Source organism: Podarcis pityusensis (genome assembly GCF_964106645.2).
Source record: "Podarcis pityusensis genome assembly, chromosome: 12".
Taxonomy (NCBI): domain Eukaryota; kingdom Metazoa; phylum Chordata; class Lepidosauria; order Squamata; family Lacertidae; genus Podarcis; species Podarcis pityusensis.
This window is the reverse complement of record NC_138037.1, coordinates 39,795,585-39,820,731: the sequence shown is the minus strand read 5'-3', so window position 1 is coordinate 39,820,731 and position 25,147 is coordinate 39,795,585. Positions and strand designations below refer to the sequence as shown.

General features: G+C 42.4%; 1 protein-coding gene across 2 annotated transcripts in view; it reads right to left on the bottom strand.

The window, feature by feature from the left end:
* The window catches only part of KCNH8 (potassium voltage-gated channel subfamily H member 8), a 176,380-nt gene extending 175,460 nt beyond the window's left edge, over positions 1-920 (bottom strand). For both annotated transcript variants that reach the window (XM_080974610.1, XM_080974611.1), the window contains exon 1: positions 650-920. In XM_080974610.1, the coding sequence (XP_080830736.1) occupies positions 650-725 (76 nt within the window). In that variant the 5' untranslated portion in view covers positions 726-920. The remainder of the gene's footprint in view (positions 1-649) is intronic.
* Between the last annotated feature and the right edge of the window lie 24,227 nt (positions 921-25,147).

Below are 25,147 nucleotides of genomic sequence, written 5' to 3'. Positions count from 1 at the left end.
ACGATTGGATCTGTCCAGGGTCCTGAAAAGCTAACCTTTCTCCCTTTTTTCTCCCGGCTGCCGTAATAAACTCATTCATTAATCGGACGGATATAGACTTCATTCAGTAACCTCAGACAACAGCTGCCCAGCCAATACACAACCTGGCATACCGGAATTAAGCTTTTAAAGAGATCTTTTTTAAAAAAAAAATACAATAAAAATCAAAGCTCCATTCTGAGAACGAGGTCTGCCTTTTTCTGTCCCTCCCACCTCCATCCAGGTCCCTTACTTCCCAGGAGATTTTCCGAATAGATCTTAAACCAGATCACACAAGGGAGAAATTGGACGGGGAACGGGGCGGGGGGGGGTATCAAATCATCTTTGATCGCAAAGTCTCTTTGGATACCCAAAGTTTCTAAAGTGGCAATCATAATGATGTTTGGATGGGCAATAATGGAAAGCACCCCCCTTTTTTTTCTTTTAAAAAAACGAGAGAATTCACCACCCCTTGCGAAGAAATAGTCTGCAAAGTTTGATCCGAGCCATTTCCCGAGCCCTCCTTCCCCAAAACAGCGCCGGCGATGGGATGGCGAGTTTCCCCCGCAAGCCCCGAGAAGCGCCTCGCCTCTGGCTGCCCGGAGGCGCGCCTTGCCTGGGCGAGACTTACGTGTGCCGTCAAACCTAGTGGCGATGGTGTCCAGGAAGGTGTTCTGAGGTGCCAGTAATCCTTTCATAACAGGCATTTTTCCAGCGCGGTGTGAAATTCTCCATCAAAGTTTGCCTTGCGAAGGATGGGGTCGCGGGGAAGAAAGTGCAAAGCGCGCTGGTGGCGGAGGAGGCGAGGAGCAGGAGCAGGAGGAGGAGCAGCGCCGCCGCGGACTTTCGGGCATAGGGAAAGGATGCTACTTTCGCCGCCGCCGCTCCTGCCCACTTTCGCCGACCCGGGGAAGGCGCCCTGCGCGCGAAGCCAAAGAGACCCCTTTGCGCGTGCGCGCTCGCCGAGTCCCCCCACCCCTCACAGCCCTGCCGCTCGCCACCAGCTGCCGCGAGCCTTGTTGCTCCCTCCCTCGCGGGTGCAGGGCATCGCGCGGGCGGCGTGGCGGGGACACCCCATTGGCTAGCAGACAAAGCGCCGGGTTTTGGCGGGAGGGAGAAATGGCGGGCTTTTCACGCTGTTACTGCGGGGGGAGCGGGGAGCAAAGGTATCGCCACATGCGATACCCAAAGGCAAAATATATTCGACGGCGAAGACTGTGTGTTTTCAGCGCCAGAGCTCACACCCTAGACCATGTGAAACAGCAAAACAATAACAAAATAATAATAATAATAATAATAATAATAATAATAATAATAATAATGTGTGCAAACGCATTTCAGTCACCTCATAGTATCTACAGCCCCATTCCTCACAGGGTCCGACGTGGGTCTTAAATGAACAGCAGTAGCTAACCCATTATGAACTCTAGAAGCTGGGAGCTATATGACCTCAGACTAGTAGCAGCAAAGTATCTCAAAAAGTTTTATGTTGAATATTCATGGATGCCATTTTTATTTTATGTTAGTTTAATCTTTTAAAATAAATTCTCAATTAAAGAAATGTTTAAAAAGATAAAAGGGGAAGCTAGTTTCCCTGGCACCAACTGCCAAAAAAAAGAAATGGAGAAAGGCTATCTAATTCTTCATTATCATAAAAGTCTTAGGCTGCGATCATATGCAAAAACACCTGGGAGACCTGAGAGAAGTGAGGCTTTCCACAATGCCAATAATTCATTCAACAGGGTCAGGTAGTTGGTATTTTAGGGCTGTTTGTATTGGCAGCATTAAAACAAAAAGCTTCAGACCTTTGCCACTGTATTCAGTAATAACATTTTTCTGCAAAACACTTTCTTATACATAATACAGTCGCAATATTTGCCATATTTCATGGCACAATAAAAAGGAATGCTCTGAGTATCCACACCTACTGAATGTCACTACTAAAGTAATATTCAAAAGAAGGCAATTGATGAATGAGGCCCTCCTGTTTTCTGCAGGACACATCTAATTGAAATGAGCAATGCTTGGGCTTAGGGCTTGTCCAAGAGGTTTTGATTTGTCCCACCAATTTCCTTGGGGAAACCCACTGTTTACTCGTGAATGAGAACAAATGTCAATCAGACTGATGTTTAGAAGAAATCACAGGACAAATAGAAATATAAATGAGCCCAACAGTCTGATAATTGCTAATCTGAAAGCCATGGCAAAATAGGCATGGCAAAATAGACCAAAGGCTCCCAAACTGGTCACACCCAGAAGATGCAGTGCACTCCCTCTCTGTAAGATTCATAGAATATTGGAAGGGACCCCAGTGGTCATCTAGTTCAACTCTCTACAATGCAGGAATCTCCATTTTAGATGGCCGTCCAACCTCTGCTTAAAAACCTCCAATGAAGGAGAGTCCACCACCGTCTGAGGGTGTCTGCTCCACTGTTGAACAGCTCTTACCATCAGAAAGTTCTTCTTGATGTTTAGGAAGAATCTTCTTCCCTGTAATTTGGATATGTTGGTTTGGATCCTGCCCTCCAGAGCAGGAGAAAACAAGGTTGCTCCATCTTCCATGTGACAGCCCTTTAGATATTTGCCTTTTTTTCCAGTGAACCTTCACTGGGGTGCATTCTGTCACTTTTCTGTATTTTGAGTACTTGGATAATAATTTAATTACAAGCCACTTAACTATGAGATGAAACCAAAGCTCAGTGATGGAGCACATGGTTTAGTCCCTAGTATCGCTAAAACAGATTGGGTAGCAGGTGAGGGGAAAACTTCTGCTTAAGACCCTGGAGAAATACAGCCAATCAGATATATTGGTCTAGGTGAACAAATAGTCTGAACTTGTATAAGGCAGCTTCCTAATTATTCCCAAGGCTTCACACTTTTCTCCCCTGTGCCAACTCACACTTCAAGCATTCTGAGGAAATGCAGTCAAATCTACAAAAGCTTATGTCACAGTAAATCTATTTTGTCTTCAAGGTGTCACAAGACTCCTTTTTTGTGTGTGTTTGCTGCAACAGACAAACATGGCTCTCCCAATGGAATTTAACTCAATGAGAAGATGCAGTGGAACCATAACCTCCATTAGAAAGTGCTGTCTGCTGCATCTCTGCATGAAGCCAATCCAGAAACAGAAGAAGTGCCAGATGTGGCCGATTCTTTGAGGGCAAGCAATTCATATTTTTACACAAAGATGCTATGGATAATCAAAATGAGGGGATCATAAAAGTGAAAAAAAATAGTGCCTCTGTTTGATTGCCACTTCCATCTCCATCTTCCCTGCCCTCTCAATGGTCCCCAAACCTACCAGGGACAGAAGAAGGGAGAGACATCTACACTAAAGAGGGCACTGGAAGTTCATGTCCCAGCACATCTGGATAGGACATAACCCAATCCTTGGAAGAAATTGATGTATTACAATGTTGTGATGTACAATCCCACTCCCAGTGTCCTCCTCAGTGAGGACACAGTGTTCTGCCAATAAGCCTTCCTATCACCTTCTACCTTTTCTTCTGCCCCAGGTAATATTTTTGAGGGCCTTAGGAGGCAGGTAAGGGGAAGGAGGTGTTGGCAAATGTGCTGGAGTGCTTTGAGTGCCTGCTAGGTGTTTTGCATGTGGTCACTTGAGAGTATGCACAAAAATGTCAATCCTTTGTGTCTGCTCACTTGGACCATTTGCAAAGGGTTAAGCCCTTTGGGATGAAGAAAAGTGATGGTTGTACATCCCTATTTCTAAACACTCTGAAAGTAAGCCTTTTATTGTCTAAGAGTGAAGTGTGCTCTTCCAGTCTTCTAAGAAAGCTGTGTGTCTCAACAATGACTCTGTGAGGTAGCCTTGCTTTCTTGAAGCACAATCTACATTACTGTGAATTTTTAAGATGTTTGAACAAACTAATCAATGAGGATGATTTCTAATCCCACTGTTCAAACTTCTTGACCTTTACCGACTGCTGCAGTCATGCAACTGAAAATAATTTGCCAAGCAAATATAATTGCTAATGCTCAAGGCCTCCTTTGGTGAATTAAGAAACTGCTTCATCCTTACCTGTTTGTTAACATGAGCTCCCCTGAAGTTTAAAGAAGTTCATAATATTTAAAAAAACGATATTGGAAAGGGCAGACAGTGGCAGCCTGCTGTTCATCTCTTATGAAAGAGCTAATATAATATGAAATATTATCTGCAAAGAAGACTTATTTAGAATAGGAAATGATCACTGAAAGCACTATGAACTCTTCCCTTAAATGAATGCTGGAGTTCTACAGTTCTTCTTTTTTAATTAAAAAAAAAAAATCAGCAGTAGTTATTTGCAATGATAAAATGGAATAATTGCATTTAAACCGTTCTGTGTATCATAATCGCCTATCAGTGAAACGACAACCTGCCATTTCCATGTAATTCAAACTCTTGGACTACGTGTGTTGCGATGGCATGAAATGGCATCCAGAAGGAGTGTAGCATGCAATGCATGGCAGATTCACATGAATTTGTCTGATGTGAAAAAATCACAATGAGATCATTTTACTACGTCAGATTTCTGTGGTGGTTATGATAGAAACCGCATTTAGTAGGGGTGTGCATGGGGCAGGTTTCCCTTTGTATCTGAGTCTGTGCATTTTAAAAAAAATCAATCTGCTTCTGAGTTGTTTCGTGCTCTTTTGGCCTCATTCTGTGTTTTGGCTTCTGAGCTGCTCTGAGGCCCCATTCACTATAATGTTAAATATAAAAATGGCTACTACAACATTTCCCCCTTTGAGCTCAAATAGATGAATTTATATGCACAGGAGCTGCTCCCACTCGCTGAATGAATTAAGTCTGCCAAAGTGCAGACAAAAAGGCCAGGGTTTTGTTTTGTTTTTTGTGGGGAAAATAAAAGGGGCTCACTTTCTTACATAACCATAATTGGGGTTGGTCTCTTGCTCTTCCTTACATTAAAATAATTAAGTAGTACCTGAGTGGTGTGTACTCTTGTAAGTATATTTTTAATAAATTTGCAGCTTTACACTGCCATTTGTTTTCTGGGGCTTGTGTGCCTACAACACGGGGCTGTCCAAAACGTTGCCAGCAAAATTCTGAAGAGCTCTGGTTTCTTTGTTGTTAAAGCAGAGCAATGTAGGTGGTTTTTTTTAAATAAAAAAACAAAACCTCAAATGAAGCTCTTAATTTTTTAAGAAATTATTTCACTGCTGCAATTTGACCAAAAAATAATAATAATCCAGAGCTCTTCAGTGTTCTGCAGGAAACATTTTCCAAAGCCTCTCTTCTTGTGAAGTGCATCAAGCTAGGGAAACATAGAGATATAGGAAACCATGGAACTATAAGGTACAGAAACAACAGGGTGACAGAAAGAAACAAGACTTTGAGGGGGGCCTGAACTAACTAAAGGGTATATTGACTTTGTGCTTTAACTCAGAGGCAGAGACTTACAAATCACCCAGATTTGCCTCATTATTCAGCCCACCCATAGAGCTGATGTACAATGTTTACATCAGAAAGTCGACTAAATCTTTTTGTAATGGCAATTATGAGGGTATTCCCTTAACCCCCTTTTTCTCTAGTTTCTAGACTCTAGTAAGGCAAGGAACTGTATTGTGTAAAGTCATGTTGCCTGCTGACACATTATGGTCTTTTACCCAAGTTCAATGAATGATGGGAAGTAGATCTGAGAATAACAAGATACATGAACAGTTGACTCCAAACGAACTTTTCTTCCGAGCTGCTTTTTAGAATTGCTTGACAAACACATAACTTTTACAGGTAGCAACTGGGAGGTGGGGGTACAGTAGGTCATTTCTATTCTCTAACCCCAGGCCCCCCAGCAGCTGATCAAGAGGGGAGAGTTGGTAGAGGAGAAAACCAGCGTTCCTTCTCTCTCTCCCATAGTGGCTGGAGTCAAAAGGGAAGAAACTCTGTCCACTATCTCTGGTTCCCACAATTCTCTCTCACACACACACACTTCTCCTTCACTGTCCTCCTTCTCATCTGTCTGATCATGCCAGTCCATGCCCTAATTCTTGACAAGACCCTGGTGGTCATGACACGACAGGCTGAAAAGTAATAAAATGATGAGCAATGAAAGTAATAATGTCAACAGGACTTTGGATGTACGCCTATACAAACATACGTTTGAGTTCATAGAATTGCACTTTAAATTTAGGTCCAACTGATTTCAGTGGGACAGTGTTAAGCATTTGCTCAGCCTTCCAAACCATTGGGACTTAAAGACACTTTGCTTTAGCTGGTTTGCAGCCTCTCTCTGAATTTGTAACCGTCAAGAACTGATATCAGTTCTGAGATTGTCAGCACTATGGTATGGCTGTGGTTTCTGATGTCTTGGGTCTTACAAGAGCTACACATTATCAGTACAACTGTTTGCTCCTTATTTTGTAAACAAGAGCCTGTCGGGTTTGGGCCAATAAAATGTGATGCTTTATGATTTGAAATAATGTGATTCTGCTTTATGATACAGAATTCTGAAAGTTAGGATGATGAATAAAAGTACAATTGTCTTAAGGTACACACCTTTTATTATTAATTTTAAAAAACCATCCACATTTGTAGTAATATTTCATCACAAATTCAGTTTCAATTATTTGAACAAAAATTGCACCATAATTAGATGCAAAAGAGAGAGAGAAAACCCCAAGCACGTGGAATTACTTTCAGGGGGAAAGTATTACTCAATGCAATAAGGGCTTCCCCTGTAATTTGAGATAGTGACACAGAGCTAGAGAACTCAAAACAGATATAGCACACTTAAGCGCAGTTCCAGATATAGACTTAGCTGTTTACCTCCCAACACATCCTTCCATGGTACAGATTTATCAATTTCTTCCTCCCACAGCAAGATCTGCAAGGATTTGTCAGGAACAGAGCCTGCCTGCTTGCATGTGGATAACTACAGAACATAGCAATTAAGCATGAAAACTAACCTTGACAGTAGAATTTCCCACTTAGTGTGGCTGTGGGTGTCAGCTTCAGGATGATGGCTGGCTCCAAACATAGAATCATACAATTGTGGGGTTGGAAGAGACCAAGGGCCATCTAGTCCAACCCCAGCTAGTGTCTACTGCATTTGACTTGTGGTTGTAAAACCAACAGCATACAAATACAGCAACAGGGCTAGTTATTAATATGCAAAATCTTCCTGCTGCTTTTATGGTTCTCTGGTTCAGGCCTTCTATTCCCTAGGTGTAAACTATTGGTACTGTACTGTATACTAAATATAAGGAATACCCATTGCACTGTAATAGTCCAGATCTATTTTTATATCACTTTCTTGCCATCAAAGCACCTCAATGATTTCCTGAGCTTATTTTTATTATGATAGACTATTACATAAGGAGGCAATTTGCTTTTTCAGAGGAGAGGAGAGAACTATAGATCATTAGTTGTGCTAAGGCAACAATTTCTAGTCACTTCTTTCAGTTTCAATACATAGTAGCTTTAATCAGACTTTGGGAGGCTTGTGTTCTATCAAGGCCATGTGTGCCATAGTAGTCCACAAATATAATATGCCCTCTAGTTACCAAAAATTAACACTTGCACAAACATCAGCATGTTGCACTTCTAACCGCATCTTTGCACAATTTTCTGGCACGAGGCTACAAATTGTATTTGCATTAGGATGTCTTAAATATGATCATCATTGAACTGGAATGTCCGTGCAAATGGGCTGAAGATTTAGTCACTTTTATGTCCATAGTATTCAAGAAAAAAAGGTTAGCTAAGCTGCACATCGATAGAAGGGAACTAACTTCCCAGCTGTTCTCCAAGGATAATTTACTATGTGTATTTATTTATCAAGAACATTTTGTATACCGCTTAACATTTTTGGCAAAAAAATAAATAAATCAAAATGACCGCTCCCCACATCAAATGGGGGGGTGACTTTTGCTTGGTCGCATGCAGCCCCCTGGATCCCAATGCGGCTCCCATAGTACGGGCTGGCTTTGCCCTCCCCAGGCTGGATACCTGGAGGTCTCCACCTACCTCAACCAATTGCCCAATCCCGCCTGGGGAGGTGTTGCCAGGGGATTGGCCAGGTAGGGGGAGGGACTGCTCTGCCCACACAACAGAAAGTGAATCTTACCTGCAAAGTGTCAGTAGGCTCCAGAGCTTCTCCCACCCTGCCCTCCCTCAGTTAAGCCTTCTTTTGCAGGTTAACCTCTTCTCCACATGTATGCGGGCGCTGCTACGTCATGGTTGCTGTTGAAAGGCTGGAAAGGAATTTTCCTGCATTGGCAAGTTTTGCCTTTCCCCTAGCAAAATGTCACAACTTTGGCGGTTTCAGGCCTTGGGCGGAATCCTTTAGTCTATCTTCCCTAAATGGGGGGGGGCCCTAAAGCGGTGACCCATGCCCCCCTTTGCGGCGGTGATCCCAGGGTTCCCCGTTAAAGGGGTCTTGAGGGGAGGCATTGGCCATACGCCGAGAGGCTGTCATTTCTCTCCCCTGTGACGGCGACGAAACGGGGGGCTGGCTCTCTGCTTGAACATATGTTCTCCAGAGCCAGCCCAATCCCCACACATTCTGGATAACCCCGATGTTCCCCAGATCCCCAGCTGGGGACTGGGAAGGATAAACGCCCAGTGCCTGAGCCAAGGTCTCCCTACATCTGAAACTTAATAAAGTTGTGGCCAATTTTAATCCCATAGCACGTTGTCTTGAGTCATTATTCCACTCGGGGGTCGCCTGGGGTTGGGGGGACTCCGCCTGTCCACACAAAAAAGGTTTACTAAAATTATAAAACCAAAATCCAGGAGACACAAATAAAAAAAAATTATAAAATGTCCATTATTTAAACAGTAACTGAATAGTATAGCATTATTAAGCATCCAAATAAGTGAACAACTGTGTTTTTGTATGGGTTATTTACTCACAATAGTTAAAAATAGGATCAGATTCCTTTACTTTTCATGTCTGAATGGTGGTTTAGGGCAGGGGTGATCAGAAAGTAGATTGGGAATATACTAGTAGCTCTCTGGGTGATTTGCAGTAGATTGGTAACGGAGTCTCAATTTAGCAATAGCAGCAATAAAATAGGGAGCATAGGAAATGTCTCTCTACTCAGTCTGACAACTGGCTCATCCAGCTCAGTGGAGCACGATCTTAAGCACATTTACTGAGCTCAGTGGGACTTACTCCCTAAAAAGCACTTAGCATTGCAGCCTATAGGTTCAAACTGGATTGTCAATCAGAGTTCAATTATTCCTTCTTCTACATCCTTTATATTATTGGGATGCAGTACTGGGAAACCGGAAGTCTAATCCTGTTGAAGAACGTTGCTTATCTGTGCTTTGTGAGCTCAAAATCCTTGAGCAGCATTTTCTTTCTTCCTTTTAAATTTTTATTTATAATTGTCATTCATACACAACAATTATTTTGCCAAGCTTTAACATTTTCAATTTTGACTCCCTTCCCCCTCTTTCTGTGGTTCCTTAGATTTATTTTCATCCTTTCCTGCATACTCCAAATTATCTTGACTTATTCTTTTATTTGTCTGTTCATATATATATATATATATATATGAATAGATGAATAAAAGAATAAGTCATATATACACACTCTGTAGGTTTTTACAGTAATCCTGCCAATGTCTTAATACGTTTACAGTTCGTTTCTAAATACTCAATAAGCCGCTTCCATTCCTTTCTAAAAAGTTTGTTATCTTGATTTCTTATTCTTCCGGTAAGTTTCGCCATTTCTGCATACTCCATTAGTCTCTGTATCCAATCTTCTTTCGTCAGGACCTCATCCTCTTTCCACTTTTGGGCAAATAACATTCTTCCACGGACAGCATTTCCACCCATGTGTGAGATATGGGGGACAATAGATTCCCCATATCTTCATAGAGTCATAGAACCACAGAAATGTAGAGTTGGAAGGGACCTGAATCCCATCTAGTCTTAACTCCTTGCAATGAAGGAATCTCAACTAAATGCATTCATGTCTGTAAATAAAACAGCAGTTTGAGCAGTGCAATTTTGAGCTAAAAAATAAGAGTCAAGGAATCATCCACCCGTCTTCCCTTCAGCCTCAACCTACCAAAGGCTGGTGTGTGTGTGTGTGTGTGTGTGTGTGCTTTAAAAAGTGGAGCAAAATATCACAGAACTCTGCCTAACATGTAATTGGAGCCCAAGATAGCCAGAATCAGATAAGCCTTTTCCATCACCCTTCTCTCCTTACTGCTCTGTGTCTCCTTTGAGAAACACCACTCATTTCTTTAGCCTGGGGATGCTAAAGCACATCACATTTTCTTCCTTCTCCAGTTCATTAAATCAGCTTTGATTTTTTCCCACCCTGGGAAAAGCAAGAACCAGAGTTCCCCTGAATATTACATAACTATGTGCATCTCATAGGTAGAGACTGGTGAGTTAAGACACACAGATGCACCCTGAGCAGGGCAACAATGGCTTATCCTTAATTTTGAAAAATCTTCTTCTGAAGTTTGCTCTAACTCACCAGCTACCTTCTATTCTGAGTAATGGCTTTATTAGCTTTTCATTCTCACGAGGCCACTGAAACATAGGAGCCAGCAGAAACTCTCTGCAGTCGTTAACTTGGTCTGAACATAATATATGATTTGGATTATTCTTTGTTTTTACTCACAGTACATTACCCTTTTATTGTCGTTACCCTCCCGTCCTTTTATAAAGCTGGGAAATAAAACATTAACAAGGATTTTGACTTACAACTTGGATTAGCAAGAGATAGAGTTTCAAAACATATGAAGAAACGGAATCGGGAAATGAATATTAAGGTGCTTTGTATATATATTAGTTCTAGATCTTTCATGAGGTTTGGGACTATTTTAAATAAATGCATAAATTTAAAGCCAGCCTTTTAATTTTAAAAAGATTTTATTCTACGGGGGTCAAACCACCTAGCATAATTCTGTCCTCTGTGGTCATGGCACCAGTACGTATAAATAATATTTGTGGGTCACTCTCTCCTTCTCATTAATGGGCGACAGAAGGATTTCTACAACATCAGTGCTGGATTATCCTGCAAAATGATGGGACAGGTAGGAGGTCTGCAGTTGGTTGGTGCTGATAATGCCCAGGTTGCAGATTCAATCCCCATAAAGGATTATGATTTTTAAAAAATATTAAGAAATTTTATTTTGAAAGTATTGTTTCATTCTTGAAGGATCTGCCAATCCTGAAAAAGTCCTTCAGGAAAGAAAAAATATGTTCATGCAGCCAGTTTGCCCCCTTCTCACAAGATAAATCTTGATTAGAAGGAAAGCGAACATGTTATTTCCAAAGCTCAGAACTGACTGCCTAGAAATACAAGAGTAGTAGCTGTTATGCTGGGAATTCACTTCGACTCATAAATGTTGCGCAATCCATTCCTAGGCTAGCTCAGTCAGTAGGGCATGAGGCTCTTAATCTCAGGCTCATGGGTTCAAGCCCCACATTGGGCAAAAGATTCCTGCATTGCAGGGGGTTGGACTAGATGACCCTCGTGGTCCCTTCCAGCTCTCTATGATTCTATGATAGCTGGTTGGGTTTAACTTGGAAGCAATCTCTTCAACTGAACTTCTGATTAAGGTTGCCCCCAGATATCAAAGTTTTGATGTTGACCTTTAAAGCCCTAAACGGCCTCGGCTCAGTATGCCTGTTCTTCCTGGACACTGAGATCTACCTCCGAGGGCTTTCTGGTGATTCCCTCCCTGTGAGAAGTGAGGTTACAGGGAACCAGGCAGAGGGCCTTCTCGGTAGTGGCGCCCACCCTGTGGAATGCCCTCCCCTCAGATGCCAAGGAAATAAACAACGATCTGACTTTTAGAAGACATCTGAAGGCAGTCCTGTTTAGGGAAGTTTTTAATGTCTGATGTTTTCTCGTGTTTTTAATATTCTGTTGGGAGCCGCCCAGAGTGGCAGGGGATACCCAGCCAGATGGGCGGAGTATAAATAATAAATTAATACTATTAAATTATTATTATTATTATTATTATTATTATTATTATTATTACAGTGGTGCCCCGCAAGACGAATGCCTCGCAAGATGGAAAACCCGCTAGACGAAAGGGTTTTCCGTTTTTGAGTTGCTTCGCAGGACGACTTTCCCTATGGGCTTGCTTAGCAAGACGAAAATGTCTTGCAAGTCTTGAGATTTTCTTTTCACTTCCCCCCCCCCTTTATCTAAGCCGCTAAGCCTTTAATAGCCTTTTAGCAGCTAATCCGATAAGCCGATAAGCCTTTAATAGCCGCTAAACCGCTAATAGCGCTAATCCGTTAAGCCGCTAATAGGGTTGCTTCGCAAGACGAAAAAACCGCTAGACGAAGACACTCGCGGAATGGATTAATTTCGTCTTGCGAGGCACCACTGTATTATTATTAGTGCTTTGTGATGGGGATTCAAGTTCATATTTGGAAATGTAGATTTGTGTAATTAATGTGCCTTTCCGTCCTAGTGCAACGAATAAATATGCCAGGTTGGAGTGCCAGACTAGGACCAAGGAGATCAGAGTTCAAATCCCAGTCAGCCATGAAGTTCACTGGGTGGCCTTGGGTTAGTCTCTCTCTCTCTCTCTCTCTCTCTCTCTCTCTCTCTCTCAGCCTAACCTACCTCACAGGGTTGTTGTGAGGATTAAATGGGAAGAACCATGTACACCACCTTGAGCTCTTGAAAGTAAAGTTGGGCTATAAATGTAACAACAACAACTCCACTTTTAAAAAGGAATGGGCATTTTGCAGCCAGCAAAGTGAAGGGGGGATGCATTAAAAAGCAAGAATGGTTAACAGGAATATGTATAAACATCCTGCAAGAAAATCAAGATGAATTCAGGATGAATGCGCATTGTCATATCACCACACGGACAAATCTGCAACAAACACTGGACATAATCTAATCTCCGCATAAGCTTTGTGCAAGCCAATCAGGATGAGTGTGCAATAGGTACATCGTCCGGAGAAGCCCAAAGTTCACACACAACCCTAAATTCACTTATAACCCAAACCTTATGCATATTTGCTAAGGCATATGCTCCGTTGCACCCAATGAGGCTTACTCTCAAATAAGTGTGCATAGGATGGCAAACTTAGGATATCACAACCATGCTGTCCTGCTGCTCCTGTTCCTTGCAATGGGGTTTGTTCAGGAGCCCTCGCCCTTCTAAGCACCATAAGTTCCTTATTCCAGTAAGGGCCCTCTGCTGTACAAATGTTACATGGTAACAAAATTATCCTTGAATTTCCTTGCTTTTATTGGTTTGAGTCATACTTTTAACAGTATTCAGATCTAATTTGGAGAGTGGCTAATTACTTTTCCATCGCAACGCCGCTGCTCTACCCAGATCACCTAATGAATATGTGAGCAATCTGGAACGAATCTAGTTCACAAGGAAAGTCCTTATAATACAATTTCCCCTTAACCCTTTTGATTTATGAGCTCCTCTAACCGGACACAGCCCCACTCCACCTCCAAAGATTCAAAGATTTATATAAACCTGCACAATGAAATTATTTGGAAACAGCGGACAGCGCTCCTCACATTCTTGTGTTAAACCTTAGCTATTATGGCAGGTCATGTTGAATGACGATGCAGAAGAGGAACACCAGGGAGATTTTAAACTGCTTTTGCTATTATTTTCCCAAAAACAAAAAACCACAACTCTTTTACAGTCTGAGTGGCTCCTCAGAAGACTACTGTTTATGGATAATGTAAATATTTTTTTCCTGTGGGATCCACTGAAACCTTAACATACAAAAATGGTAATACAGGCGAGATTGTGGTTTTCCGTCTTGAGCCTGGCCAATGAAACTGCGCTTAGCACTGAAGAAAAATAAATAGAAATGGAATTAAAAGATGGCTATCTTAGATGACTGTCAACAAGGAAAAGCAAACTGGGAGAAAGGATAAGGGGGAAGGCATGGCAAAGAGCCAGATTAAGACCTGCTGAGGTCCCATAGCTGAGGCCACAAAGGGGGGGGGGGGATTATTCTAACAGAAAGGAAAATAAACATAGAAATAGTAAAGTTTCATATTTGCATATATACCATGTATATGTGTATATAAATTTGCATATTTTATGATGTACTTAAGGCAAGGATGCAATGAAAAAGCTAAGGATCTGACTAAAATTTGCAGTAAGCCTATCTATATTTTAATCAGTTATTGCCATTTACCAATTTATTTGCATTTATAGGCCCCTTGGAAACGGAGACCCTAAACTGTGGCTTACTTAGCTTGTGTGCAAATCCAGGACTGAGCGGGATCAAAAGGAGAAAGGATCAGTGATGTTGTTCAGAAAGGAGGGTGGATCAGGAATTTAAGTAAAGGCTAGTAACTAGTTTTCCTGAAAGGGCATTTCAGAAGGCAGTGATGGACGTACATTCCCTCAAGTGGTTTGATAGCTTCTGATTGCAAAGTCCATCTTCGCCCCCTGTAGGTTGGCAATGGAGGATCATGGACATACCAGGGGGCCAAACTTATTCCACTTCCTTAAATCCGTCCACATTTTGTAAGTTGATACGAGGAAACATTAGAATAAAAACTGATTTAATTCATCCTATTTTTATAATTGCACACTGAGAGTACAGTGAGAGCAACTGAAATGATGAAAGGCAAGTTGTTAAAGGAGACATTTGACAAGTCCAGTGCAGCTGCAAATCAACACAGGTCACGAATTACTTCTCCAAAGCCATTAATTATCTTCCACTTTATACCTTTCGTTAGGGAGTACAGAAACAGGGAAGAACAACTTGCTCCGGTGATTGCAGTGTAAGTAAGATTTATGAGGGTTGGGAGAAATCAGCTACTTCAGATCTGCGATTATGAAACCAGCATGCATTTCTCTTCCTATCCAGAATGGCGATTTCCAGTACTGTTAATTCCAGGACTGTTAAATCTCCCACACCAATTTTATGAATAAAAGGAATTGTGTTCCCCCTCTTTTCCTGCCCAGGTATTTTGTGCAGGTTTTTTAAAGTACAGCTCGTGTAGCAAGACCACCACCTAGTGCACCACATAGAGTATTACACCTACCACTTTCATAAAAAGAATAACTTAAAAGATAATTAAAAAACAAACAAAGGTTGTCATGTTGTCCCATAAGAAAAATTCCAATATCCACATTAGGGCAATAACTTTATTAGGACAACCAAACTGTCACAAAATGAACAGGTATATGCAAGTTGAATTGAATCCTACACTGGCAGAGCTCAGCGTGCTGACAAATTGAGATAGATTCACTAAAGGCTCTGTTTGTTCAAAATATAAATTAGCGGCAGAGTGTCACATCTTTTAATGCAGCTCTATCCGTGTTCATCAAAAGCAATGTAAGAATCTGGCAATCAAACTGGGGAGCAGGTGGTCAGGCTTGATCTTGGTTTATGGAATTACCAACTCATCCACTCACCTCCCAGCTGTCCCGTGATTAGTGAACTGGGCGCCATAAACAAGCTCCTGTCTTGTTCTGCTCTGACACAGAAAACTATCATGTGCATGGAAGCTCACTCTGAGCATTTGCACAAGCAACACTAACAATCTTGGGGATGAGCTGAAACTTCTCAGGGGGGAAAAAATGACATTTTTGATCAAATTTCTGAGACTTTTTCTTTTTCTCTCCACACCGAAAGGAAAAGAAAGGCCAATTTGCAGAATGTTTTCTGAATATTCTCTACCATTATGGGAGGGAAATGGCTAATCATTGCTATTTTCTTCCGTATAATGGCCTGTCACAATAGGGCATTGTGGGGGATTTATAGCTGGTGCAATGGCTGCAAAAAAATCAGCACAAAATGTTAGGCAAAATGAAATATGCTGCGTTGCTAACACTGCTAACGGGGATCCTCACCCCAAGAAAGCATTGGAGAGTTTCTTCCATATGGGGAAATTTGATGAAATTATCCCCTAGTTTCTCTGTCTAAAAACTGGGTGGGGAATTTCTACTACTACTACTACTACTAATAATAATAATAATTTATTTATACCCCGCCCATCTGGCTGTGTTTCCCCAGCCACTCTGGGCAGCTCACAATCAAATGTTAAAAACAGTACAGCATTAAATATTAAAAACTTCCCTGAACAGGGCTGCCTTCAGATGTCTTTTAAAGATAGGATAGCTGCTTATTTCCTTCACATCTGAAGGGAGGGTGTTCCACAGGGCGGGCGCCACTACCGAGAAGGCCCTCTGTCTGGTTCCCTGTAACCTCACTTCTCGCAATGAGGGAACCGCCAGAAGGCCCTCGGCGCTGGATCTCAGTGTCCGGGCTGAACGATGGGGGTGGAGACGCTCCTTCAGGTATACAGGACCGAAGCCGTTTAGGGCTTTAAAGGTCAGCACTAACACTTTGAATTGTGCTCGGAAATGTGTTGTTGTTGTTTAGTCATTTAGTCGTGTCCAACTCTTCGTGACCCCATGGACCAGAGCACGCCAGGCACTCCTGTCTTCCACTGCCTCCTGCAGTTTGGTAAAACTCATGCTGGTAGCTTCGAGAACACTGTCCAACCATCTCGTCCTCTGTCATCCTCTTCTTCTTGTTCCCTCCATCTTTCTCAATATAAGGGTCTTTTCCAGGGAGTCTTCTCTTCTCATGAGGTGGCCAAAGTATTGGAGCCTCAGCTTCAGGATCTGTCCTTCCAGTGAGCACTCAGGGCTGATTTCCTTCAGAATGGATTGGTTTGATCTTCTTGCAGTCCATGGGACTCTCAAGAGTTTCCTCCAGCACCATAATTCAAAAGCACCAATTCTTCGGCAATCAGCCTTCTTTATGGTCCAGCTCTCACTTCCATACATCACTACTGAGAAAACCATAGCTTTAACTATACGGATCTTTGTTGGCAAGGTGATGTCTCTGCTTTTTAAGATGCTGTCTAGGTTTGTCATTGCTTTTCTCCCAAGAAGCAGGCGTCTTTTAATTTCGTGGCTGCTGTCACCATCTGCAGTGATCATGGCTCTGAAACATACTGGGAGCCAATGCAGATCCCTCAGGACTGGTGTTATGTTGGGTTTGGAAAAGGGAGAGAGAAAGAACATTTCTTTTCCTGCTAGAACCTGGGGAAAATCAATGAATATCAATGCTGGGAGATTCAGCACAGACAAAATAAAATACTTTTACACGGTGCATAGTCAAAACTATGGAATTTGCTTCTACAAACTGTAGCAATGGCTTAGAAGCTTAGATGAATCCATTAGACGAGTGTTTCCCAACCTTGGGTCTCCAGCTGTTTTTGGACTACAACTCCCTCCATCCCTAGCTAGCAGGATCAGTGGGTCAGGGATGATGGGAATTGTAGTCTCAAAACAGCCGGAGACCAAAGGTTGGGAAACACTGTTTAGACAAAGGAGGATTAGACAAACTCTTGGAGGAGACAACTATCAAAGGTTATTAGCTACAATGCTGAAGGCAAAATTCCTCTGCAAAGCGGTTGCTTGGGAATTCCAATAGCAGAGAGCAGTTGTCCTTGCTGGCGTCCTAGTATAGGCCACTGTGAGAACAGGATCCTAGATGGTCCTTTGGCCTGATCCAGCAAGTTTTTATGTTAAAAACAATTTGCTCGCAGCCCTTGCAGAGATTGCCTTTTAATCTCCTGCGAATCACTTCTTAATGTGATTTAGAGCTTAGTCGTAATTCGCTCAGCAGCTCAAAAGCGACTGACTCCTTTCCCCACAATGCTCCAATAAAGTGGTTATTCTGAGATCACACAGGAGGAATCGACGATCCAGCTTCTTTTTACACTAGCCCCACCTATGTGGAGCAAGGCTTTTCCGCATTCTTTTCCGGTGATGGGACTTTTCCCAAGGTCAGTGATGTGGCTACTTCCCACCCCTTCCAGGACATGCACCCATGTTCATGTGCAAAGTTCATGCGGTCCCTCTCACGTGATCTAGAGGTCCTTAAATTACCAGAGCAGAGCGGGAAGAAGCTACATTTGTTGAGCTGAGGTGCCAATGAAAAGAGGCACTTACACACCCTCTCTTGCCAGTCAGCACTACAGCTGGGTTGAGGGAAGCAAGATGGAACTACTGTAATGTGGAGCCAGGTTCAAGGAGCCACTCGGAAAAGCGCCATCTGGTGGTTCCTCCAGTGTTTGCAGCTCACCCAACAGCTACATCCAGCCCTCTGGTGGGCTTAATAAGTGATGGTGGGCAGCAGCGGTGCTTAATTCTTTGGGTAGTGGCAGACCTAGTGCCACTGCAAGAATTTAATATGGTGAGCAGCTTGCAGCCACCTCCAGGTAGAACAAGAGACAGGATAGCAGATGGGTCTGATACTGACATGACACCAGCACTTAATGTTGATTGGCAGCTACTTACAGATGCCAGGTGTTCACACAGGTAAGATGCCAACGGTAGGATGCCAGGCAGTGTGGCAAAACCAGCAAGGGAATTTGCTGTAAAGTCTAAAATCTTCAGAGTTACGTCTGCTGACTTCCTTTCGTATTTTTGGTTTTGCAAGCTTTGCAGCCATGCAATTGTGTTGCAGAGTTGAACAGCGGACTCCTTGAACAAGAAGCTCACTTTGAGGCAGTCTGAGCATTGTTTTACAAACATGCATCTGATAGAAATTCCACTTCTTGATAAGCATTAAAATATCAAAATACAGTATGACTATAGTATGACTATAGGTGATTATCAGCACCCCTGCTCCTTGAAAAAATTTTGTCAGCAGCTGAATGGCACTTTCATTTAAAATGGAAAATAGTGTTTTGGTTTTCGCTTCCACCTTTTTTGACTCTGAGCTGTAAAAGCTTTCCCTCAAACTGTAAATACTACATTGAAGCTAGAAACACTTTTGTCAAGTAATTGCTTTAAATCGGGGAGTGGCTGCTGCGTGGCGGACAAACAGCCTATTTAAATTGTCTGTCGCCTTTGCTTTTCATTAAGTGGTAATTCAAGCTCCTCGTTTTTTCCCTAATGCTCTGTGCTCACTTTCAAGCAATTACTGATGGAGACTATGATGTTAATGAGTTTTGCATAGCGGATTAAGAATGAGGCTTTTTTTTTATTTAAAAAGTGAAGATACTTTAATGGTGTTCATATGAATTCACTTGTTAACCAGCTGAAGAAGTATTTAGTGACACATTTACAGCAATTTGTGTGAAGGTAGTTTCTCTGGAAATGGGTGGTCTATGAATACAAAATAGTGTTGCACACCACCCCAATGTCTGAGCAGGGCAAGATTCCAGGGGTTCCTGGGATGGATCTACACACAGGGGGGAAATGCTATAAATAAGTCAGAAATTAAATCGTTATAACAAAAAACTATGTATAAAAACACTTTGTAAAAATCACATTGATTTTTTTTTTTTGCTCTCTGGTGCCATCTGGTGTTGCATATTTATAACACATTCAAAACATTGTTTTTTGACGAATGTAGCTGAGTCCCAGGCGCATACGCAGGGTTCATGTTTCCTTTTGGAAATGAGGCACAGTGTAGACTGTGTTTTCTTTATGATCCAGTGGTACCTCAGGTTACAGACGCTTCAGGTTACAGACGCTTCAGGTTACAGACTCTGCTAACCCAGAAATAGTACCTCAGGTTAAGAACTTTGCTTCAGGATGAGAACAGAAATCGTGCTCCGGCGGCGCAGCAGCAGCGGGAAGCCCCATTAGCTAAAGTGGTGCTTCAGGTTAAGAACAGTTTCAGGTTAAGAACGGACCTCCGGAACGAATTAAGTACTTAACCCGAGGTACAACTGTATATGGATTATTTACACATATCTACAATCTGAGCCCATGATGGAGGTGTTCACAGCATAATCACCCCAAAAGGGTCTTGCTTTTCCCATGGGCACAGCCTTGTATTCAAACAGAGACCAGACATCATGGTCTGCCTGCTACTTTGCTCCTCTGTCACATAATTCCTAACTCTAACCTAACCACTGGCTTTATCTGTTGGGAGTGAGGCCCCAACTATTTGCGGCCTCACACCGGATCCTTTTGTTATGCTTTCTTCTCTTAATGACCCATCCCCCAGGCTCTCACCTCAAAAGGAAACTAGCCTGTCTTAATTAGCTGTTACAACCTGCTAATTCCAGGAAATTAGAAGTGTCTAGCACACAACTTAATACACATGTGTCTGGCACCCTGTTTTAACACCCCAAGCCTTAATTAAATTCTAACACTAGCTTGATCCAGAGATTATAGTGGTCTGGCACCAACAAACTCATAACAATATTCTCCACTTGCTCCAGTTAGTTTAAAATTATCTAAATTGGAGTAGCTCTCTCCTCCAGATGGATATGTATTATAAAATCTGCTTCTGTTTTCACAGTATTGGGGATCTGAGCTGAAATTTAGCTTGTGGTGATGTTGATCACGTGATTGCTTTGTCAAACATGCAGTTGAAACTCGACCTACACTGAATTTATACAGATGCAAAGCTGCCCAAGGTGGCTTGACTAGTGGCTGAGAAAACATGGGATTAGTTACAATTATTTACCACGGCAAAACCCTGCAGCAGCCTCCGTCAACCTGATGTCCTCAAGATGCTTTGGGCTACAACCTGCATATACCTCAGTCAGCACAGCACTAGACTGGTAAGGCTGGTCTACAGTCTTGTATTAGGCAAAGTAACAAAACGCCTAGGGATTATTTCCAAATTTGGATGACAGGAGTCATAAGTGGATATCACCATCCAGTCAGATACATACTTTCTCATGAATGTCTGGCTGGCATTATGGTCCTTCCATCAATTCTGGAATGTGTGTGAAATTCTGCGCATTTCCATTTTGTCAGCATATTTTCCAGAATTTGCAGGTTCTAGAGTTTTCCTGGACAAAGTAAGGGTTGTTGTGCTTTTAGCAATGAGTTGCTTCAACACAGGGTTGGTTCATATACATTAATACATTAAGCAGAAATCAATGGGACTCCTGTGAAATCATGACTAAGTTGCCCCATTGAGTATGGTGGGATCTTGTTGCAGCTAATTTAGGATTGTGGCCAACTAAGTCCTAGTCAGAGTGTTGCTGTTGTTGTTTAGTCGTGTCCGACTCTTCGTGACCCCATGGACCAGAGCACTCCAGGCACTCCTGTCTTCCACTGCCTCCCACAGTTTGGTCAAACTCATGCTGGTAGCTTCGAGTCAGAGTAGACCCACTAAAATTAACAGGCCTAAGATAACAATGTCCATTCATTTCAATTTGTCTAGAATGAACATTGGATCCAACCCGTTGTCTTTTGGAGTAATCACTTCGTAATAAATTTGAAGCATGAAAAACACAAAACAAGCAGCTAATTTTATTCTCAGTAAATATTTCAGCATCAGCTTTCACATTCAGTATGAACAATACTTTTTTTTTTTACAGAGTAGTGAAACAAAATATAATCCAAGAAAAACCCCTATTCCCAGCAACAATTCTCTTCTGAGAATACCACAATAAAAGGTTGTAATTAATGCCAAAAGAGGGTGAACAATCTATTAACATAATCTGAATAAAACCCTTCCATGTTTAAATGCAGACGCTAACTGCTAGTATAATACTTTATTAATTAACAAAGTATTTATCCACTGGGAAATGAGGATAAAAGGCGGCACTTTGTCAGACTATCGTAAAATGTGTTAGCTCTTCATAAGAAATGCATAAAAATCAGACAAAAGGAACCATTATCTTTTTAAGCCAATTACATTTAATCTCTAAAGAAAGAATGAGTCTATCAGTTCTTCCTTGTTTTGTGACGAGCCTGCCCAACTACTTATAAGATCAGGATTTCTTGAGAGACTCCAATAATCAGCATCAAATCTGATTAGGGCACTGAAGTAGCCCATACAAACGATCATTATTCTCCCCCTCTTTTTAATAGTTAAAATGACAGTCACATCACAAATTGTACACAAGGAAAGTGAAGGCCTACGTCATCACAGATATTTCTGTTGATCTCTTTATTGTTAGAGGAAGTTCCTGTTCTGACCCTGGTTCACAGAATCAAATCTCTGAATTGGTCTGTTTGTTTATACAGTCGTACCTTGAAAGTCGAACGCAATCCATTCCAGAAGTCCATTTGACCTCCAAAACGTTTGGAAACCAAGGCACAGCTTCTGATTGGTTGCAGGAAGCTCCTGCAGCCAATCAGAAGCTGCAGAACCCATGTCGGACATTTGGGTTCCAAAGAAGGTTTGCAAACTGGAACACTCACTTCCAGCTTAGTGGCATTCGGGAGCCAAAACGTTCGACTTGCAAGGCGTTCACCCTCCGAGGTACAACTGTAGTTCACTTTACTTCCAAGGAGCTCAAAGCAGTGTACATGATCTGGTACCCAAACCCTATTTAACCCTTGCAACAATGCTCTAAAGACCCCATCTGTACCATATATTTAGAGCACTCTGATACGGCACTCATCTCACTTTATTGGCCGAGGGAGCCAATGTTTGTCCACAGACAGTTTTTCCAGGTCATGTGGCCAGCATGACTAAGCCACTTCTGGCAAAACCAGAGCAGCCCATGGAAACGCTGTTTACCTTCCTGCCGGAGTGGTACCTATTTATCTACTTGCACTTTGACATGCTTTCAAACTGCTAGGTTGGCAGGAGCTGGGACTGAGAAACAGGAGCGCACCCTGTCACGGGGATTCGAACAACAGACCTTCCGATCGGCAAACCCAAGGCTCAGTCGTTTACACCACAGCACCACCCACATCCCTAAAGTTGTTAGGAGTCCCCTATTTCCTTCACAGGGCTTCAGTTCCCAGAGTTCACTGGAAAGTGGTTTATTGAACCACTCAGAGAATTGTAGCTCTGTGAGAAGAACAGGAGTCTCCTAGCAACTCTCAGACCTCAGGAAGCAGAGGCAAAAATGTGGTGAGATATCAGTAAATCTTACTGGGGAGCAGCAGCAGCATCTTGCCCCCCAAGCTGCAGGTGCCTGGGGCCGTGTGCTGTCACTGGGGGGCACATCGCAGAGCATGTGCGCTAAGTCGCCACACCTCCCCGGCATGCTGACATCACTCACGCACGTAGCACATGAACCCATACAGCTCTATTTCAGTCACCATGCTAGTCTGGGATATTCGAGAGTGATTGCACATGTCCTCATCTCGGTAGGTAATGGGCCGCATTTTCTGTATTCTAAGAGAAAGCCATGAATGGTTTTACCTGGAAAACATGCCTTGCATGAAATAACAATGTGCAAAAAGTAATTCAGCCCATCATTAGTCATCTTTTCCCAGGTGATATCCAGACATTTTCACAAGCATTCCATGCTGGGATTTGCTACAGAACTGTGTGCATTATCAATATCTCTCTGGTGGGACTTGTGTTGTATACTAAAGGCATGGCTGCAGGTGCTGCCTTCAACCTTCAGTCTTAAATGTTCTTCCACACATGTATGCAAACCACCTGCATGGTTCTGCCACGAGGCCACGCTAGACTGTGGGTCAACACTGTTTCTCTTTGTCTGCTAAGGCTTCATTGTCTTTTAGCATGCGTTTGGCATCAAGGTAATTTATGCAGGTATTTTGTATGCACAGCAAATAATGAGAAACACCTGCAAAAAATTTCCCTCCCTCTCTGAGTTCAGCAACTAATTATATTTTTAAATAATGGCTACCATTGAACACAATTATCCAAATCACTTTAAGTAATGGAGTCTTTTAAAGGCGTTTTTGAGGGGGGAAATTGCAGTTTTAAAACACTCTTTTTATTTGCAATATGGGAGACTAAAAAGTTCAGGAAGCTACTCAGGAAACAAAAAATAAAGTGTTGTACCAGTTTCAGATCAGCTAATTCTCAGGAAATCAGCCCTGAGTGCTCACTGGAAGGACAGATCCTGAAGCTGAGGCTCCAATACTTTGGCCACCTCATGAGAAGAGAAGACTCCTTGGAAAAGACCCTGATGTTGGGAAAGATGGAGGGCACAAGGAGAAGGGGACGACAGAGGACGAGATGGTGGGATAGTGTTCTCGAAGCTACCAGCATGAGTTTGACCAAACTGCGGGAGGCATTGGAAGACAGGAGTGCCTGGCGTGCTCTGGTCCATGGGGTCACGAAGAGTCAGGCACGACTAAATGACTAAACAACAACAACAATTCTCATCTTTGCTCATTCTTTCAGAATCTCTCGGAAAGAGTTGATCACAATTGTCCTCCTCCAGGTAAAGGACCCCTGGACGGTTAAATCTAGTCAAAGGTGACTATGGGGTGGCAGCGATCATCTTGCTTTCAGGCCGAGGAAGCTGGCGTTTGTCCACAGACAGCTTTCCAGGTCATGTGGCCAACATGACAAAACTGCTTCTGGCGCAACAGAACACTGTGATGGAAACCAGAGCGCGCGGAAATGCCATTTATCTTCCTGCCGCAGAGGTACCTATTTATCTACTTGAGCTGGCATGCTTTCAAACTGCTAGGTTGGCAGGAGCTGGGACAGAGCAATGAGAGCTCACTCTGTTGTGGGGATTTGAAAGGCTGATCAGCAAGCCCAGGAGGGTGTGGTTTAGACCACAGCACCACCCACCTTCTTATGGAACTCTCCTAGAAATATATATAACAATTGTATGCATGTATACTTATCCAACTTAAACTCCAATTGGAAGAGACAAATATCTGATCTTAAGCCTGTCAACAGGTTCAGGCTAAACTTAAAGGATAGGCTTCCTATGAGTTTCTCTCTCTCCATGATACACTACATCCAAAATTCTTCTTGTGGATTTTAAAGGTCCTAGAAACCAATTTCCTTTGCATCTGATCACCAGACTGGCTGAAACCTCATTTAAGAAATGGTGTACCATTAAAAAAAATACTGTGCTTTTGGAAGCTGCTCACTTTAGTTGGTCAAATGAGTCTGTCACTCATAGGGTAGCTTCTGAATAGCTCTGGACACGCCCTTCTTGTTCGGGCAGTTTGCTCCAACAACAATCTTTAGGATACACACTTCAAATTATTTGTAAACCAGTAAAGATTAATAAAATCAATATATGCACACTCCATAGATCAGGCTGGAATACTGTGGCAATGGAGAAATTAATTGCAAGTTTGGAAGGAGAGGAGATAAAATTTTCTCTCATCCAACACTTGTATTTTTAAGCAAGATGAACCAGGACTTTGTAAGGAGCTGCAAAGAAATTATCACTGCAGATGAGAAAGTTTCACCTTTTTACCCTGTTCTCCTTTAGCTTCTCATTGATCTTTGTGGGGAAGATGATAGCCCAGTCATGACTCCTGAAGGAAACAGTAGCTGTAACAGCTGATGAAG